Raw genomic sequence first — 19206 nt, 5'->3', positions numbered from 1 at the left:
GTTCAATTACACTGGATATAGGTGGTGAGTGGTGAAAAGTAATTTAAAACCCTAGAATTCGTTGTATCATGGCCTAGCATAGAGGTTGTTCACTCTGTCAAACCACGAATCTGTGGTTCTTAGAATGTTGCAGATGACTAATAACCGGAATTTAATTCATGCTTTGATCTTCTTTCTCATGTCAGTTAATACTTAATACATGAGATTTTTAGTACATCATCTACTGATTTGGTAGATAACTTCCTTTGTTTCAACTTTTGAAGCTTTGTATAGAGTATCACACTAGCTGTAGCTGTAGAAACTTGGGATTAATTTCCGGCATTGTTAGGGCTCGATGAGCAACGTTAAACTTTGTGACATCTTTGCTCATGTACATGCTGCATCTTTTTCTAAGCTAATTAATGAATGCGTCTTCTGTACTAGGATCTTTGGACAGAAGTGGATCGAAGCCCCAGCTTTTAATCCTGTTAAAATCTGAGTACGTAACAGAAGAAATTCAGTACGTAGCTCATTTCACTATTCTGGGGCCATTGAGACTGCATGCTGATATCACGCTGGATATGTGTATCTCATACATAAAGATCACAGGTCCACAGGTATACTGCCGACACAACAAGGTATCTATATGTACGTTCCTCTCCTCTATATCTCTTACAGATTGAAGATCAAACTGGACCGGACCGTAACAAAACTACGAACAAGGATGTCAGTACGTATGTAATTTGTACAACTATAATTTATGTGTTAGGAAGCTGTTCTGATATACTTCAATGCATGCGCAAGAAGCAATTAGAAAAGATAACTCCCCATGCATGCATATGGTGTAAACTCGAGGTCATTTTTGGTTTTCTCTTCCAATTCGTATGGTAAAGTTTGCAGGCAAAGAGCCAAAGACTTTTCTGCGGAATTGAAATCTGATTGATCACTGTTAGCTCCAACATGAATCAGATAAGGAAAAGGACGTGTGCACAGTGCACATACCTGTATGGATTTTCTTGTGTGATTATGGCCTGCATTTGCATATGCCTGTTCTTTTCACCGCAGACAGCGAGTGCTGAAAGATTTGATTATGGCTACTTTTGAAACTATGTGATGAAAACAGACGGAACAATAATGCATTAGGCTTCATCATCCTCCGCCAAACTTGTGATCTACAAATTTTTACGAGCAAAACGTTTTTGAAGTTATATCTTTGGTACATTCAGGGCTTTGGATACTCTCTCAACTCCAACATCCTACATTCTTGTTTTCTTGTGGCCTACTATGGGGATGATGTGAGCTATATATTGATGGCTGGTAGATCAAAATAAATTCAGGGACCCCATTTTGATGCCCTTCATATCAATGATAGAGGGAGGAATGCCGGATTTGAATCGTATTGGAGGAGTGGGCAGGGTGAGTGGTCCTTTCGTTTCTCTAGCTAAGCCATTTTGGTTGCATGATTGTATTTGGTAGAGGCAAACATGTCAATGCAGAGGGGCTTCTCATGGCATGCTTGGTCGGGACGATAACGATCTAGTTTGTCTTTTGAGGTCTTGGTTTTGTCGTAGTCACTTATCAATGTGGTTTGGTTTTTGCCTTCAATGAATGAATGATCTATGGAGTGAGATCCTCAATGCTTAAGCATTGTAGCTATGATTTTGGGATCACTTGTTCACTTCTTCTTACCATTTAGAACCAAATAGCCAAAATAGGGCCCCTTTTAACAAATGTATAGAAGGGTTTCCTTAATGATTTACTTCTTTTAGATTAGATAAATGACGGTTGTGTGTTTTGAGACATTTTAATCTCGATAAAAAATTATCTATATTTAGAAATTCATGTCACCGCCTAATGATTTTAGTGACGTCCTTACTCTTACCGATTGTATTTTGCTAGACGAATTATGTTTTCTTACTACTTTATATAATAGTAAAATCATATGCTATCAATTCTTTATAGACACTCAATCATAGAGTCAATACAAAACGGTCACAAATTGATCATTTTTATTTAAATTACTTTACTTAGATGCGCTTCACTCGACAACTCACGATGACTATGTTTTGAGATAACATATGAAGGTTGCAATCCCTTTGGATTTCTTATCTAAACCAACTCTGTTCCTCCATGATCTAATAGTGTTTCCGTACTAGTCTTTTCATCGATGTGCTTACCAATTACTATCCACTATTTATGAGTGATAGGAGATAAATTATTTATTTCTTCTACTAATTCTTAATCAAGACGGAAGACTTCTAAATCACGCGAGGGACCACAGTAACTTATCACTCAATTAAGGATCAAGCAACTTGAAGCAAAAGATTAACAAAGAATTTGCCTTGAAAGATGGTCCTTGAAAGATGGAAGATAAGATCAAGATTATCAAAAGTGGTGATGACATGCTGGTAATAATCAATTTTATAATTACCATAGGTCCATAACAACAGTGATTTGTCATTTGATTTCAATTTCAAGCATGGCAATGAAGCAGTAGATGACAACATCACACCCACCCCAATGAGGCATGAAAATTTATGAACCTTTTCAAAGGTAGAAGAAAATCCCAAAATCCCATATACATGTCCCCCGCTCCCAAATGCTTTGAGCTTATGACACGTGTACACCATATTTTACCCTAGTCTACTCCCTTAGTTTTTGAGAACTTAAATCAAGTTTCGTAGCATTCGCTCTAATGAAATTTCTCACCTGTTAAATTAATTTTAATTATTTTTACGGTGATTTAAGTACGTGAATGAGACGTATAGAGAACACTAAATAATATACGGGAAAAAAAAAATTATCAAAACAACGACTTCATTAAAATAAAGCGTAGGGACGGTGCTAAAAGATCTAAAACAAAGGAGGGGCTTCCGTGTTGAACAGTCCCTTTTGGGTTATTTGGTATTAACCAATTATCGATATCAATGTTGTACTACCCAATCAAACACCAGCAACACTTAACACAAACAGTGACAGGAGCAAACAACCATCATTTAACTTATTTAACAATAGAATCTTGAAAAGATCATTGAAAAGAAAAGCTTTGTTGTTCAGGGAGAAAGAGAGATGATCCAACTGAAAAAGAAAGGTGCTTGGAGTAGGTGAGATAATTCAATTTATGTACCATATTGATACTGATATGCATTTCACTATTTCAGAGATGCTATACCAGAAACTCAGAATGTCTCTTTTCTTGTTTAATATGATGACCTCTGTATCTTTATGGGAGCTTTTCTTATATGTCTAAAAAAACACTTAGGTCTCTCTTTTTCTAAGTTCATTTTAATTTTTTCAACGCACGTGAAATTAATAAAAAAATATATAAGAGTAAAAAAATAAGAAAATTATCAACCGATTTATTTTAAAATAGCAAATATAAATAATTTTTTATTTTTTCATCAATTCATTATTTATATATTTTATTTTAGGAAAACTCTAATTCAGAATAATAAATTAAATAAGATTTAATTATTTTATTTTTTTATTGTTAAAAAAATACAATAAATAACATTATTAATCTTCATGTATCAATTGAAAAGTTACCTAATTTTTTTTATAAACGTTGGTTAAGACTTGAGAGAAAAATTGTTCAATAGATGTTAGAATTTTTCGTGTTGATTTTATTATTTGGTGAGTATCAAATCAATAAATAAATAAAAACAATATTATTAATTATGAATTTAGGAGTGAAAGAGAAAATTAATTTGAGAAGATGGATTATATAATTATCAAGATTTTGTTGAGTTGTTTATAATAATTGAATAAAAGTAGAATTTGAAAGATATTAATGGATAATATTTTGATTTGATATCTAATAATGACATTAATTATAGGCATTTTCCGAAAAATATGGAGGAATAATATTTTAAGTATTTGTAAAAGTAAAAATGATGTATATTAAGTGAGAATGTCTAAATAATTTTTTTAATATAAGAATAGAAACTCATTGTCTTTATTACAATGTTATTTTTCTCTAGGAAAAGACAAAGTCTAACAAATATAAAAGAATCAGAAGATATGGATGTAACATGGCCTGAGGTCACTCTCTCATCATGTCATTTCATTTTAGCTAGATGATGGGTATTGAATGTGAGTGTAGCTTCTGTTCATTTTGGAGAGTAGATACAGACATTTTATTAGTCTGTGAAACAAGTTAAAACTTGGGGAGTATAGAAGCTCCAAATCTTTGTATGTTAATTAATGTTGATCTTTACATTATTATTGTATAGACTTATGACTATGACATAATATATGGAATAAACTTAATATTTTCTGGTGTTAACAGTTGAAGTTATATGATTTCTATCATTGACTTCTGTCAAATGATTCTCATATGATGACAGTGCCATCTTATGAAATCACACATGGTTAATGAATGCTCACTTGAAATTAGAATAGACTTGCAAGAACTTCCAAGAGAGTGGACTGTGAAATTACACAATGTTAAGATTTGACGTGATCACAGACCCATACACAAGTTAGCACATTGGATATAAAGAACAAATTAGTTTAATATAAGAGACCTGGAGAGAGAAGAAGAGAGACCAATAATTACTGAAAGAAAATTATGGAAAGGATGAATGGTACATGGCATCAGGTTTTGGATCTTGTAGCTTTTTAGTTTAGGGAAAATAATTGCAGAGCATATCAAATATATGTGTGATGATTATATGATAGGTAAAGAAAAGGAAGAAAAAGAAAAACATAAACATATTTATAGGTAGCTGGTCCATTATGGAATACCAGAAACTGCAGTGACTTGCGTGTACTATATATCTATGCATGTATAGCCAGAAAGGGTAGGAATTTGCAGACCCTTCCCTCCCTCTCTTGGGTATTGAGTATTCTCTTTTTAAAAGGGAATAAAGCCAAGAGATGCAATGAACCTTTAGATTTATAAGATCTGTGAATACCAAGAAATAGATTGGTAGAAATCTTTGAGAGAGTTGAGAGTGGTAGCTAACATGGCTGGTGTGTCTCAGTTTCAGAAGCAGTATGCTGATTACAAAGCCTCACTCTTTCATGAGGTCAGTGAAAATATATGTTAGATATACAAGAATAGTGTGTGTGTTTGTTTTGTTTTGGGTTTATTGGCATATGGGATTAGATGATGATATGTTCATGTTGCTTTGTTTGAAGGGGGTTCTGGATGAACAGTTTGACCAACTTCAGCAGCTGCAAGATGAGAGCAACCCAAACTTTGTGGTTGAAGTGGTGTCTCTCTTCTTTAAAGATTCTGAGAGGCTTTTGAATGACCTGACCAAGACTCTGTAAGAATCAAGCCTTCTATTTTGATCATTGATTCTACCATCAAGGCCATGTACTTAGGTATTTCTTTCTTTTTGGTTCAGAAGTCAGCAGGGTGTTGACTTCAAAAAGGTGGGTGCCAATGTTCACCAGTTGAAAGGTAGCAGCTCCAGGTACTTTGCCTTGTTCTTCCTGTGAAGAATGTCTCATGCTTTAAAATATAGAATTTGTATTACTATTAGCACTGAAATTTGTTCTAGTTTGCAGGGTTTATCACTCAGACATGTCATATCAGAACATTTCATGCTTTAAAATATAGAATTTGTATTACTATTAGCACTGAAGTTTGTTCTAGTTTGCAGGGTTTATCACGCAGACATGTCATATCAGAACATTTCATGCTTTGAGATTTTTTCTTGTTGATGTTTTATCATGAAAAATGAGGATGATCCAAGTTTTCAAATAGTTTGTCTCAGCTCCTTTATTAAATTGCATTGAATTTGATGAGGAGATGTGTTCTTGGAATGTATTACAGCATTGGTGCTCAGAGGGTTCAGAGGGTCTGCATTGCATTTCGTAACTATGGTGAGGAGCACAACATTGAAGGGTGAGTGATACTGGTCTTTCACCACTATAGTTTTGTGAAACTGTTCCTTTTCAAAACAGTGATACATTGTTAAACTTATTGGCAGGTGCCTAAAAACTCTTCAGCTAGTGAAGCATGAATATGCCATTGTGAAAATTAAACTGGAAACTCTTTTCAAGGTAACTATTAGGAAGAGGTTGCTTCATAATTGACAAGCTTTGGCCTCTACTCTAGCTCTTGATCCCAAAACCTTTCTTAATCTTGTACCTTTTCACATTATAGCTGGAGCAACAGATTTTGGCTGCTGGCGGTATCGTACCATGTAATGAAGTTGAAGAGCTGATCCAGTGAAGTTGCCATAGCAACAAGGTCACAGAGTATGTAGCTAGATTTTCAGAGAAGCTCGGTTTAATGTACTTCCGTGTTTATCTTTCTCTCCTATTTGGTTTGTGCTTCCCAAGCTTCTTGGGGCTCAAAGAACCTAGTACATTATGGCTAAGAATGTGCAATGAATATTTCTCCCTCTTAATTTTATGATTATGTGGAAGACATTTCCTATAGGAAAATGGGCTTAGAATTGAAAGGCATAAAACATTTACAGACTTACAGCTAGCGTCATAAACTATACAAGCTTAGCAAAACATTGTTTCTTCATTAAGGGGATTGTGTATTGACAGGAAGCATTTGCATTTTCAACAGAAATTCATGTTCTTTCAATGGAAGCGCTTTCACCAAAACTGCTCCGCATTTCCACCAAAAACACTTCCTATAGAAGCACTGCCAAACCCTATCAAGCATTCATCAATCATCATTCCCAGTACATAGTAATTCACTAATTTATGTTAATTAGATGCCTAGAAGCAACCACTAGGAAAAAGTACTTCTGGACTTCTGGTGTGGTAGTGAAAATCTATAGGTTTTATCATTATGAAACAAATTTGCCCATACATTTTTTAAATCAATTGATCTATTCTCCCCAGACTTCAAGATTTGCAGTTTTTATATAGGCTGAATATTCCAACATTTTGTGGTCAATTAGTTTCAAGTTTCAACTCCATGTGAACAATATGCAGATCACTCATGCATTGATGATTGTCCAGTTCTCAAATTTAGCCAAATATATTAAAGCTCACCAACCAGGGCTTATACAATTCATTAATCAGCATGCTATGAGTCTTCGAATTTGTTTAAGTGGATCTATGTAAAGTCAACCTTAATCACATGTTTTGAATCACAAATACATTCAATGTATGAACAGATGCATAAGGTCTGGTCACAGATGATAACAATATAAACATTTATACAATTCATTCATGCATGCTGTAGTTATTTAATCCTGCCAAATCCCGAAGGATCTTCTGTATTATCAGTTTATTCTACTGTTTATGATTTACCTTGCCTTGTTGTTAGAATATAATAAAGAGACCATATCACTTGAACCAACCAAAGTTGATTCTTGTTTGGAGGCCTAATTACAGTGAGTCTCCAAACATATGGATCGAAATCAGAGTATATAATTAGCTCAAATCCTCCATTGCTTGATATTGCTTTATAACTTAGTTGTTGCTCACCTGTGACTTTATACATTAGCAAATTGTTCATAATATGCATTTTGGTTATTTACACTAAATAGTATCCTCCATATTTTAGCTTGGTTTTGGTCATCTATGTGCATCTGCGTGATTACTGATTCGTCTCCCTCAGCCACAACCGTGAGGGAAATGAACTTAAAGGCCGGTCTGGTTCAATTGGAAATCATTTTCATTTCCAGCCAAGGTCACAGCACCAAGTATCAATTTCCCCCAAAAAATATATCCTGTAAAATGAAATGAGGAAGAAAAATAAGAAAAAAGAAGTTTGCTCTTGCAAAAAGTTAAAGGATCAGAATCAAATAGGATAACTGAATTGCAGATTACCATGTGATTGTAGCTATGATGAATTTGTTTTAGTTGCCATAGCCTGCTGCTGCTGCTGCTACTGCAGCCTGCAGTGTATTGAGTATGTTATGGAAAGAACTGACTTGGTTTTGGGTTTTCCATGGAACATAGTAATGGATCATTGTATTGATTTTAATGTTCAGTTTGGACTCAAAAACTGCTTTCGTGATCGCAGCCAACAGATCATAAAAAATGTTAGACGGACATTTTCGTTTGAAGCAAATACATTATCATTTTCATCGATCTGCAATGTGTCTCCCCCAACAATGTACACTTCATGCTAGAAAATCAATATCACTCATCCGGTTTTATATCTAGGATAGTCACCAGTGAAAAATTAAGTTCCTTTTGCTTTCTGTATAACCAAGTTGGTTGTCCAACTGCACCAAATCTGGGTAGTTTGTACTTCATGAAGTGATTTTACGATGGAGATTCATACATCTAGTGCAGTTGGTTGTCCAAACCCAGGGTTTCCACTAATATCTGGTTTTGTATCTGAGACAGATGCATAAAATGTAACAATGTAACATGTCACATACAGTAAACAGATGTGTATACCGGTATAAAAAGTTAACAATGGTGCGCTACCTTCTAGGACTACAAGGCAAGCAGTCACCAGCAAACCCATAGTGTATCAGAATCCAAGGAGCCACCGCTGCCATGAGGAATCGACCTGGAGTAGCTGCAGTCTCCGAGAGTCAAGTGAATGTTACAGATGAATAAGATTATCCAACTCCAAATACATGTCCAAGACCAAGTTGAATATCATTGCGCTCCATCATATGCAGCATGTCCATATATAAACCAGCTAGGCGGTCACTAGGCGGGCGACTAAGAAGGCTAGGCGGGCGGTAAAGAAACGACGAGTCGTTGGTGAATAAATATAAAAACAAAAAACAAAAGAAACAAAAATAGAAACCACCCAATCCCAGATACTCCAATTTCCAAAGTTCCCGCACAGAAAATGCCGAAAACACCCTCCAATATCTGGGCCTCTACTGGGCCCCTTACTGGGCCCCAAAAATTTTTGAAAATCAAATCCATCCGCCCAGAAATTCAAAACGACTCTCTCAGTTCTCATAAATACAAAGTCGCTTCCTTTAATATCCCCAACGCTTCATTTCTCTCCACAAGAACCCTAGCAAAACCCTAATCCCCAATCCCTAAAATCCCATATTTCCCATCACATAATGGCCAAAAAGAAAGCGACCCATCAATCCAAGGACACCACTAAACAAGAAGAACAACCCACCCACCACACCCACACCCACACCGACAAACCCACCTCCAACGCCGCCGCCGCCATGGACGACGTGTCGTCGGAGAAGCTGGCCAACCTGAAGTCGCTGAACTCTCTGCTGCTGAAGGAGACGCTCGACCGGAGGCAGCAGGTGGAGGCTCTGGTGAAGGCCAAGGAGGGCTTGGAATCTGAGGTGAGTAGGTTTGGGGAGGAGAAGAAGGCTCTGGAGATTGATCTGGGTGTAAAGAGTGAGGAGTGCTGCGGACTTGAGCTGGAGAAGAGTGTTTTCGGGGTTTTCGTGGCGGCCCAGATGGCTGAGATTGAGTTGAGGAAGAAGGAGAGGGAGGAGGAGGTTGAGGTTTTGAGGAGGGAGGTGGGTAGGCTTTTGGGCAGTGTTGAGAATGAGAAGGGGAGGGTGAGGAGGGTTTGTAGGGAGAGAGATTCGGTGAAGGGGGATTTCGATGGGCTTGTTGTCGAGGCGAATGGCTTGAGGTTGAAGGTTGTGGAGATGGAGAGGAGGGAGAGGTGTGTGGGGGAGGAAGTGGAGAGGGTGAGGAAGCAATGCCGGGGGTTGGAGGAGGAGAAATGCGAGAAGGAGAGGGCGGTTGAGGCAGTGATGAGGGAGAGGGATTTGGCGGAGAGGAAGCGTGGGGAGATGGAGGGTGTGGTTGCGGATTTGAGGAGGGAGATTGGGAGGATTGTGAGGGAGAAGGAGGCGATTGATGCGGCGAGGAGCGGGCGGGAAGTGGCGGTTTTGAGGTTGGAGAAAGAGGTGGGGGAGTTGAAGAAGGTGGGATTGAGTTTGAGGGCAGAGAAGGAGGGGTTGGAGAAGAGGGTTTTGGAGCTGGAGGAGAGTGTTGGTGAGGCTGCGGCGAAGGAAAAGGAGATGGAGGGGGAGATTAGGGCATTGGTGAGAGAGAAGAAGGAGAAGGAGGATAGTGTGGAGAGGTTGAATGAGGAAGTGCAATCGCAGAAGGCGATTTTGGATATGGTTACTGTGGAATTGGAGAGCAAAGAGCAGAAGATCAAGGAAATTACTCAAAAGAAGAATGAGATTGAGGAGGCAAAGGCCGACCGCGATGGTGAAGTTGCTGACTTGAGTAGACAAGTGGCTGAGCAAAGAGATGTTATATTTACTCTGCGGAATTCTCGCAATGAGTTAGAGGGGAAGAGAGCACAGTTGTTGTCTGAAGTTAGTAAATATGAAGATGCCCTGGAGGTTGTAAAGAAAGAGAGGTCTGAGGTTCTGAAAAATTTGGCTGAGCAGATAAAGATGGTGGAGGACTTGAAACTAACTGTTTCCGAAAGGGAGGAGAAGGTTAAAGAAGTTGAGCGATTATCGGCTAAACTGAGGAGTGAGATTGATAAAATTACTGAGATGAATAAAGTGATGGAGAGTCGCATAGAATCATTATCAAAAGAAAAGGAAATCATGCAGAAGAGCCTTTCTGATGCTCAAAGGGAAATCCATGATTGGAAGGTTAAATATGAAGCAGCTGGGAGGAGCTCGAAGCAAGCATTGACTATGTTGAAGAACACTGCAGCATTCCTAGCTTCTCATTCTGAAGGGAAGAAGGGAGTGGCTATCAAGGAGAAGAACCTTGGAGAAGAAGTTCAGCCATATGCCGTGGCGTTGGATGCCATACAGAATGCTTTCAGAAACAATGAGAAGATGGTGGAAGAGCTGACGCAACAAGTGGAGTCTCTGCACGCCGTGGCTCAGGCACAGAAGAGAAAGAATACTTTCTGGACTTTGGTGTCATCGGCAACAACCATAATTGCTGCAGCTTCTGTTGCATATGCTGCTAAAGGTCGCTGATCGGCTAAATTGGTGAGTCAATTTTGTTATAACAACTACCTTGCTATCTGTTCAAGGTCTACTTGATGACACCATGGATAACATGTCTGCCCTTTCTGAACCCTGATCTAGATAATAAATGTGCATTTATCTTACAGCCTTAGCTTCCTTTCTACCGCCTCTTTTATAATATGTTTTCTTCATGGCTTAAGTCTTTCCTTAAGCTCTATCTTGTGTTCTTTATTTAACAACTGTAGATTAGAACTCGTAAATTTCTTGCTCCATCAGGATTGATCTGATATGAGGAAAGACTTAGTTACGAGTTTAAGATGCAAATTGGTAGATGGGAGATTAGTTATTTTAAGTTGTACTCTAGTATTCTGACTCTGATGTTGAAATGGTTAAAAAAAGTCATCGAATGCTTGTTATGTAAACCTTCTTTGATTGGTAGAGATTCTTCCTTTGGCATCAAGTGCTTGTAGTTAGAATTTTGGTCAGTTTGTTCTCTAAGATGTTTGTCATCATTCCTGTGCTTGCATCATTATGGGACAATTTCATCTCAACAAATATTGAAAGGAAATTCCATGTCTTTGTGAAGCCTTAAAATTAAAACAGCAAAGAGTAGTAAAAAAGAGGCAACCATATGAGCAGAAGCTTTGAACTTAAAATCAGGCTCTTGGTTTAGGAATTTCTTGTTTATGTCAAGTTTGGTTTTTGGACGAATGGAATTTCTGTAGCATAGTAATAGAGGTAATCTTTTATGGTTGGTAGAGATTCTTCCTTTGGCAATAAGATACTGTTTATGGTTGCTATGATGCTTTGTCATCATATTTTTCTAGGGTCAGTATGCTTTCATCATTCCAGTACTTGCATCGTTTTGAGACAAAAACAACTTCAACAACAGGTGCCACAATCCATTGATGAAATATGAAATCAGGACGATTATCTCTGCACAATTCGACATATGCTTCAACTGGAGTAGCTCTCTTGCTAGTTACAAAATCCATACCCAGAAACAAGCTGGATGCCCTTTTCTCAAACAGAGATGAACTGAAATGTAGAAATCTGATTGAGACCTAGTTCAGCCCCAACACCAGAAATCTGTTAGAACTCGCAGTTGAGTAGAAGTAAAATTAGATTTGTATTTAAGTTAAACAGAGGAACTTACTGGTATATATAGCAGCAGATCTTCATATCTATTTTAATTAGCTTCCAGTATTCAAACAGCCAGTTGTTCAAACACATCTTGGGCGAGGAAACATGGTCATTCTGTAAATTTAAGTGATTAGATTTCCTCTTGTTGGAAAACTCAATTGTTCATTCTGCAAATCTAAGCGATTCATGTGTTAGACAAGAGGAAAAACACGATGGCAGCTTATAGCGAGGCCCTTTATATTTTGTTAACGTTGATCACGATATCTTTAACAAAGTTTCTGAGAATCTACCGATAAATAAAGGCTCTAGAGCTAACCAGTTAGCTTCATTGTACCATCTAACCACCCTTAAATACAAACAAAGTTAATTAACCATCTATAGAAGACTAGAACGCTCCAATTAAATATATTATATTTGTATGTTTTTATTCTTAGATACGAGTATATTATTTTCATATACTCGCAAAATATGATTGTTTCGTTGTAAGTGCGATACTAGTCGTCAGGGATACTATGATTTGAGTGGTGACAGAAATCAGAGAATCATGTAGTAATCTAGAGCTTCAGATTTAAAAAGAACTTCCCCAGTCGGAGAACGCGTTTCAATTGACTGTTTTTGATCATCAAGACCTCATCCCGATCACAAGGTGAAGGTAAGGTAACGCTGTGATTCTTGCTCAAAAAACAGACCGTTTGCTCATGTAAGCATTAGGCTTCTGGCCACTGATATCAATCCAATTCATTGCAGATGACGATTGCGCAAACCTCATTAAGTTTGTCCCTAGTAATAAACTACCCAGATTTAGCAAAAGTATAATCATAATCCTTGTACCACCTTTAATTTGGGTCTCTTTTCAGAGCTTTTAGCCATCAATTCTAAATAAAATCCAATCCAATTGCTTTAATCAAACTAAATAACTAATTACAGGGCTTGTTTGTTGTGCACAAACTTTTCTTAATATGAGAATTTCTTTCATGAAGACAATGCGTTGTCATGTCATCCTCAGAAGCTTAGCTGTGGCTTACCATTGTACTAGTTTTTATATCATTGTGAAAGGCACTACCCCATATAAGATTAGACCCTTTGTTTGATTCTATGTGGCCCCTGAAAATATGAAATGAAAATACAACCCCAAATGCCAACCACCACTAATGTATTGGGACTGGGACTTTTCCTTTAGAACCAAGGCAATTCTTGCATTTCCATTCCACCGAAGAAAAGCTCTTGTCTTCAGTTTTGGGAGGAAGGACAAGGTTACTTTCATGAAGTGACAAAGATGACCTAACTCGGTCTCCATCACTAAACACTTGAATCATTTAGTAATGTAGACAATTAGTGAAATCCGAGTGAAAAATCTCATTCAGGTCACTTCTTATGACGACGTTAGATCATTAAATCACATATTTCTTAGTTGTTCAATGACAAAAATGACTTAATTTGGTCTTGATTATCTAGTTAAAACGTTGCTAGATTATTAAAGCGAAATAGACATTTATAGATGTATATAATCTTATTGAAATTCGTATTTTGGTTGTTTATAATAGTAATACGAGATGCGCTATTCTCCGAGTTTTATGTGGTTTAGGATTTCATGTTAGACAATCATGGCCGTGGAGGGACAAAGATACGATTTGATCTGCTTCATTATTCATAGGAAAAAGAACTTGTTTTTTTTTAATCAAATAAGAACTTCATTAACAATGAAATTGCACTGATTTTGGAGCCAATAAGTAGCTCACACTGAACTTCAAACTGAAAGTCCATACTGACACTAATGGGGCAACAATCCAACTCAAACTGACACAAGACTAACTAACAAGACATATGTACAAGATCGAAAGATGATTGTGAATCACCCTCAGATATTGTAAAATACCGACTACAAACTCATAGACTAACTAGAACTAAAATGGACACAACTATAGCAGATAATATTGTAGGCGACTCAAGACAACCAATGTGTAGAGCCAAAGCAACCTTGATACCTCTCCTCCAACCCTGATATTACGCCACCCAAAGTCCTCATGATCAGCTTTTGATCGACTTAGTCGACATTAGCTATGAATGGAACCGACCAACTTGAAATGCTGACCTCTCAAACTTGAGACTACATAAACCACAATCACCCCTATTATTGACACTATCTCCTTCCAACATCTCATTACTATCGCCTACTCAGTCCCTCACTTGCCCATAAATTGCTTACGAGGGGATATGAATACAATCATCAATCAACCAACCCATCAGTGTCCCAAAACACCATCAATGTCGCTAATATATGCCACCGCTGATCAATTACCTAAGCAAATACAAAACCCACCAAAAGACAAACCCAAGCCAAATCAGGAAATCCCATATCAGACTGACTGATCACCGTCCTGTACACCTGACACTTGAGATCAAAAATTCTTAGTAGCACTAGTATCACCAAGCAACCAACCAACACCGTGCCATTTTAGCATGACTAGGACCAGAAAAAGAAAAAACAAAACAGGAGACCAAATCGGGACCGGCTACAACCACTCCAGAGAGATCAAAACAAGCCATTATCAGGGTCGCCCCCAATCTAGATCAACCACCATCGGACCACTCCATCCCTTTCGCGGGCTTGCCACAAAAGTCCTTCCTCCCACACCGTTACGCAAGGAATCTCCACCATTCCAAACAAAACCATCCCAAGTCGAACCGACTTCACCTCTTCATTGCGCCTCTGGAAAAATCACCGCCAACTCTGAACTCTTGACGATCTCGTCGTCGCCGCTACACTCCCTTACCCAGCCAACTTGAAGAGAACCCGACCCCAACAACCATGACCTTCCTCCCATCGCCTCTAAATCCCTTAAACAACAACTAAATCAAGGATCAAATTGCGTCTCGTCCGACGACAACGTCACCCGACTCACCGCCGGACGGTAAGAAGGGGCAATGTTTGAACTAGCTAGCGGCGCTCCGAGTTCGACCAACTTTCTTGTGTTTAGGGGGGGTAGCAAAATGAGAGCTTAGCTTTAGCTTTTGTTAGTTTATCCTTCTTGAAAAATAATAATAACGCACATCTTGCTCCACATTTTACCCTATTTCAAAAGCATATGGGTATGCAGATGCTTAGGTTGAATGTCACTTAAACTCTACATAGCACGGAAGCTTGCCTTGACGACCGATTCCCGCTTCGGAAGCAGAAGCGCGGGGTAGTGCGACGGAAGAGCGATTCCATAAAAGGAGGGTTTGGGAGCGCGGCAGAAGCGTTGGCTTCCAAACTGGAAGCGTGGTGGAAGCGTTGGCTTCCTAATTGGAAGCGCGGTGGAAGCGTTGGCTTCCTAATTGGAAGCGCGGCGGAAGCGTTGGCTTCCTAATTGGAAGCGCGGCGGAAGCGTTGGCTTCCAAATTGGAAGCGCGATTCCTTCTCTTTCTCTATTTCATCAATCAATGTCTTGAGTCTATTCTTCTCGTCTCATCTTCTTTCAATTTCTTCAAGCGGTTAAAGATGAATAACATCAATTGATCTAATGTGTCATAGAAAAGAGAAAGAGTTTGGGAGAGATATGAAGAAAATCTTGAAGAGACAGAGAGAAGACTAACCTTTTTTTTATTCAATTTCATCTAGTGATGTCTCTTTGACTTGCACGTGGCCAATATCTTCACACTATACTAGACCTTTTTTTGTTTGAATTTTGAAAGGAAGCTTTAATATTGCTATAACCAAGGATAATCATGGTTTAGAAAAGAAGTTATTAATAGTTATCAAGTTATTTTAAAACTGGATAAAATAATTTAAAAATAAAAGATAAAAATAGTATATAATATATATTTATTATTTTGACGTTTCTAAAACGCAGCCGCTTTCTTAATTTTTGAAAAAAATCGCTTCCGCGTTTCCAAACACTTCGTTTCCACGTACCCGCACTCGATTCTATGCATTATAGCTTAAACTATAGTCCAGTTGTTTATGTTCTAATAGTATTTCAGTGCTTGTAAAGCTTGTCCAATAGTCACTTGTTCCCTTCCCCTCTTTTTATGCTAGACCCAGGTCACTACTTGTTGAAGAACCATATTCTAACTCCACCATCCACCTTTTACATCTTATGCATATATTAATCTCAAGTCACATTTCAATCTGTAGTAAGACTTGAGCATAGAAATTCTAATAGACTTCAAGCAGTAACCTGCATAGTCAATCTATTTCAGACCTGTATTCCAATCAAGCATTAACCTACCAGATCTTGAGGATGAAACTAATGAGGCAACAACCATTTAAGCTTCTTTAATATGAAGGATTAGGCATAAGAAACTAATGCAATTAATCAATAACACATGAACAACAACAGATTGTTTATTACAACAGCACCCGCTAATACACGCAGTTCATATAGATAATCTAGAACAGATTATAAACATTACAGCATCATCATACCATGGAAGCTTAAAGCTTCCCCATCGAGGCATCTACGCCCTCTAATTAGATATACATAAAGAACACTAGCTAGTCATTGATCATCCACCAGAAGCTGGAGTGTGAAATTCCAAATCAGTGGGGCTGCTAAACATAGTTAAGTAGATCCTTCTGCCTGCAACTCTGCAAAGCTTTATCCAACCAAAAAACCCCCCATTTTGCAGATACCTTGATGTCCACCGGAACGAGCAAACGATCCTTCTCCTCAAACCAAGAACAGCCAGCAGGATCATAAGCGCCAGGATCATAAGCGCCACAATTATGAATATAACAGTGAATACTATAGCATAGCTACACAATCTTACAAGCTGCAAACAAACCCTCCTTTAGGGAGGGCACGTCTAAATTACGTTATATAGTTGATTAAGTCAAGCCTATTCACAATCAGAACGAACAAAGCTGCTCATCTCATTCATGACGGTGTAGAAATGCTCATTGTTTGGCAGCAGGTAGAAACCAATGGTGGCATCCTTCAGATATAGAAGCTTGACGTCCTGGCCGGCATTCTCGAGTCCTCTAGCATAAGCAAGCTGCCAGTCCTGAACAAGGTCTAAACCAGCCACCACCACAAGGCTCTTTGGGAACTTGACATCTTTAAGGTTTATACCCCTTGGGCCAAATGGATTGCATGCATAATGGTCCCTGTCTTCTCCTTCAGGAAGAAAAGCTCTCCAGTACCAGTCCCGGTCTTGGATAGTGACAAAGTACTTGCCATCCAGGCGAGTCTCAGCTTCAGTTCTCTCTAGCCCACCAAACATTGGATTGAGTAGTATGTTGCCCACCACATCCATGTCGGATTCCGCTGCCCTCAAAGCAACATTGTGCACAATGTTCCCACCGGAGCTATCACCGGCCAGATAAATGTGAGCTTTGGAGTCCTTAGTACTTTTGAGCCAGGACCGAGAGTTCACCCACTTCAGGGTAGTCCATCCATCATCATAGGCACATGGAAATCGGTACTCCGGTGATCGGCGATAGTTCACTGAGACCACAACAGCCTTGCAATTGGCGACTAGCCTGCGGCACAGAATGTCATATATGCCACTGTTGGCAGAGGAGTGAGCAAAGCTTCCACCATGGAAGAAGATTATGACAGGAACAACTTCATCCCCAATAGGCCTCTGGAGATCGAGGATGGTCAGCAGCTGTGACTGTGGCGCATCAGCACTTGCGGGTCGATAGACTCGAGTCAGTAAGCCAATTTCTCTGTCAATGATGACATCAAATGAGATGACACCATTCACTGGAGTTGCATTGGCTGCCACTTTCCGGTCAAGGAACTCTGCCAAGTGGCGGTTGAAGGTCCCGTCAGGACGACGGAGCAGGTTGTAGGACAGCTTGAAGTTGGAGATCAGGACCCAAGTGTTCAAAGGAACCACCATCTGTAACACAAGCACAAAATCCCAAAAACAGATGTGTTCATCTCACATTTCCAATAGAACTAACTATGACCAAAAATCAAGAACCACAACCCAATCCCACTAACTAAACTCATTAATGAAAAAAAAAACATCTTGCTATGATCTACGGCATTGTATATACAGTCACCCAAAACAAAACACAAAACAACATTCTATGCATTTCCACAAAGCAAAGGAGCTGACACTACACAAAACCCAAACCCCTTTATCAAAACTTTAAGTAAAACATTCCTCTTCTTGAAGAATTGAACTCCAACTCCAATCAGACAAATCTCCAAACTTGTGAACCAGAACCCAAAACAGCTCAAAATCCAACTCAAAACAAGAACAAACTCACATAACACAAACAACCCACCAAGCAAAACAAACAAAGAAGACCCAAAAGCTCAACCAATATAGTCAAATGGGAAAGAAGAAGAAGAAGAAGAAGAAGAAGAAGAAGAAGAAGAAGAAACACAAAGTCAAAGATGAAATGGGCATACGTACCTTGGAGTCAGTAAGATCAGGGTCCTCATTAGAGTCATTACCATCACTCATTGTGACTCAGAGAACAACACACACACGTTAGCACAAAACACAGAGTAAGCTTAGGAAGAAGAAGAAGAAGAGAATCAGAGAGTGAGTTAGATCCTCTCTGAGAGAGAAGTGAGTTGAGAAAAGGGTTGAGATAGTTTGAAAACAGCAACACCAACCTAAGTTGAGCTGAGCATGTATTTAAACACGAAAATCTCCCACAGAAGGATCGTACTTTGTTAACCCCATTGGTCCCATCCAAATAAAGCTTTCTTTAAAACCCAAACACCCCCTTAACCTCCGGAAAATTCTAGTATACATCAATGTATGCTATACATCTCACATTCGACGGTCGATATTATTTTATGAGTGAGGTTTAAAAAATAATATCTGTTATCAACCGTTAGATGTGTGATGTATAGCATACATTGATGTATACTAGATTAACCCATAATCTCCGGGGTTCCGTTTTCACTAAACTTGATAAAAGGAGAACCATAACAGGCGCAGGTTAGCAGAATATGGTGGGTCTTGGCTAACGTGAGCTGGGGCGTGAGGTGGGGTTAGAGAGGGGAAAGGGACAAAGTGAGCGGCCGAAAGAGCCACGGTGGGGTGGGGCCCACCTGATCTTTAAAAGGAAAATTAAATTTTTGGGTTAATGAATTAATTGGGGGGGTGGTTAATTAGTTGGAAATTGGAATTAAAATAGAAAGGTTTAGAGGGCGCTTGCGGTGTAAGAAAAAGCACGTGTGAAGTACTTGGTGGGAAATCTCGAGTTTGTCCATGTTGGGTGGGATTTATTTACGGTATTGTCATTATAGTGAGACGAGATATTTTTTGGAAGGATACCAATTGTCATCTTGATAATCATTAATATTGT

The 19206-nt window shown here is 38.7% G+C and overlaps 3 protein-coding genes across 4 annotated transcripts; 2 read left to right on the top strand and 1 right to left on the bottom strand.

Annotated features, from left to right (window-relative positions):
• The first annotated feature begins 4707 nt into the window (after positions 1–4707).
• LOC126799038 (histidine-containing phosphotransfer protein 1-like) lies at positions 4708–6349 on the top strand. Its single transcript, XM_050526147.1, has 6 exons — positions 4708–5009; positions 5122–5252; positions 5334–5402; positions 5765–5836; positions 5922–5994; positions 6098–6349. Exons 1-6 carry the CDS (start codon positions 4947–4949, stop codon positions 6164–6166), a joined length of 477 nt encoding a protein of 158 aa, XP_050382104.1. The 5' UTR covers positions 4708–4946; the 3' UTR covers positions 6167–6349.
• A 2519-nt stretch (positions 6350–8868) lies between these two features.
• LOC126799251 (uncharacterized) lies at positions 8869–11952 on the top strand. Of its 2 annotated transcripts, none has more exons than XM_050526415.1 (2): positions 8869–10823; positions 11630–11952. In XM_050526415.1, exon 1 carries the CDS (start codon positions 8943–8945, stop codon positions 10809–10811), a length of 1869 nt encoding a protein of 622 aa, XP_050382372.1. In that variant the 5' UTR covers positions 8869–8942; the 3' UTR covers positions 10812–10823; positions 11630–11952. The 2 variants fall into 2 exon arrangements, with proteins under 2 accessions (XP_050382372.1, XP_050382373.1); XM_050526416.1 differs by having other exon boundaries at positions 11695–11951.
• A 4271-nt stretch (positions 11953–16223) lies between these two features.
• On the bottom strand, positions 16224–18612 carry LOC126797815 (gibberellin receptor GID1C-like). Its single transcript, XM_050524543.1, has 2 exons — positions 18300–18612; positions 16224–17774 (listed from the first exon to the last, which is right to left on the bottom strand). Exons 1-2 carry the CDS (start codon positions 18348–18350, stop codon positions 16767–16769), a joined length of 1059 nt encoding a protein of 352 aa, XP_050380500.1. The 5' UTR covers positions 18351–18612; the 3' UTR covers positions 16224–16766.
• Positions 18613–19206: the final 594 nt, after the last annotated feature.

Source organism: Argentina anserina, chromosome 6 (genome assembly GCF_933775445.1).
Source record: "Argentina anserina chromosome 6, drPotAnse1.1, whole genome shotgun sequence".
In the NCBI taxonomy this organism is placed as follows: Eukaryota; Viridiplantae; Streptophyta; class Magnoliopsida; order Rosales; family Rosaceae; genus Argentina; species Argentina anserina.
The sequence above is the reverse complement of the archived record's forward strand: the minus strand, read 5'-3'. Positions and strand labels throughout refer to the sequence as shown.

Bases quoted from the DNA above. Each gene is read 5' to 3' on its own strand.
- LOC126799038 (XM_050526147.1), top strand. From the start codon at position 4,947: ATGGCTGGTGTGTCTCAGTTTCAGAAGCAGTATGCTGATTACAAAGCC. The intron at 5,010-5,121 runs GTCAGTGAAAAT...CTTTGTTTGAAG, and splicing joins AAGCCTCACTCTTTCATGAG to GGGGTTCTGGATGAACAGTT. The intron at 5,995-6,097 runs GTAACTATTAGG...TTCACATTATAG, and splicing joins AACTGGAAACTCTTTTCAAG to CTGGAGCAACAGATTTTGGC.
- LOC126797815 (XM_050524543.1), bottom strand. From the start codon at position 18,350: ATGAGTGATGGTAATGACTCTAATGAGGACCCTGATCTTACTGACTCC. The intron at 17,775-18,299 runs GTACGTATGCCC...CTTGTGTTACAG, and splicing joins CTGATCTTACTGACTCCAAG to ATGGTGGTTCCTTTGAACAC.
- LOC126799251 (XM_050526415.1), top strand. From the start codon at position 8,943: ATGGCCAAAAAGAAAGCGACCCATCAATCCAAGGACACCACTAAACAA.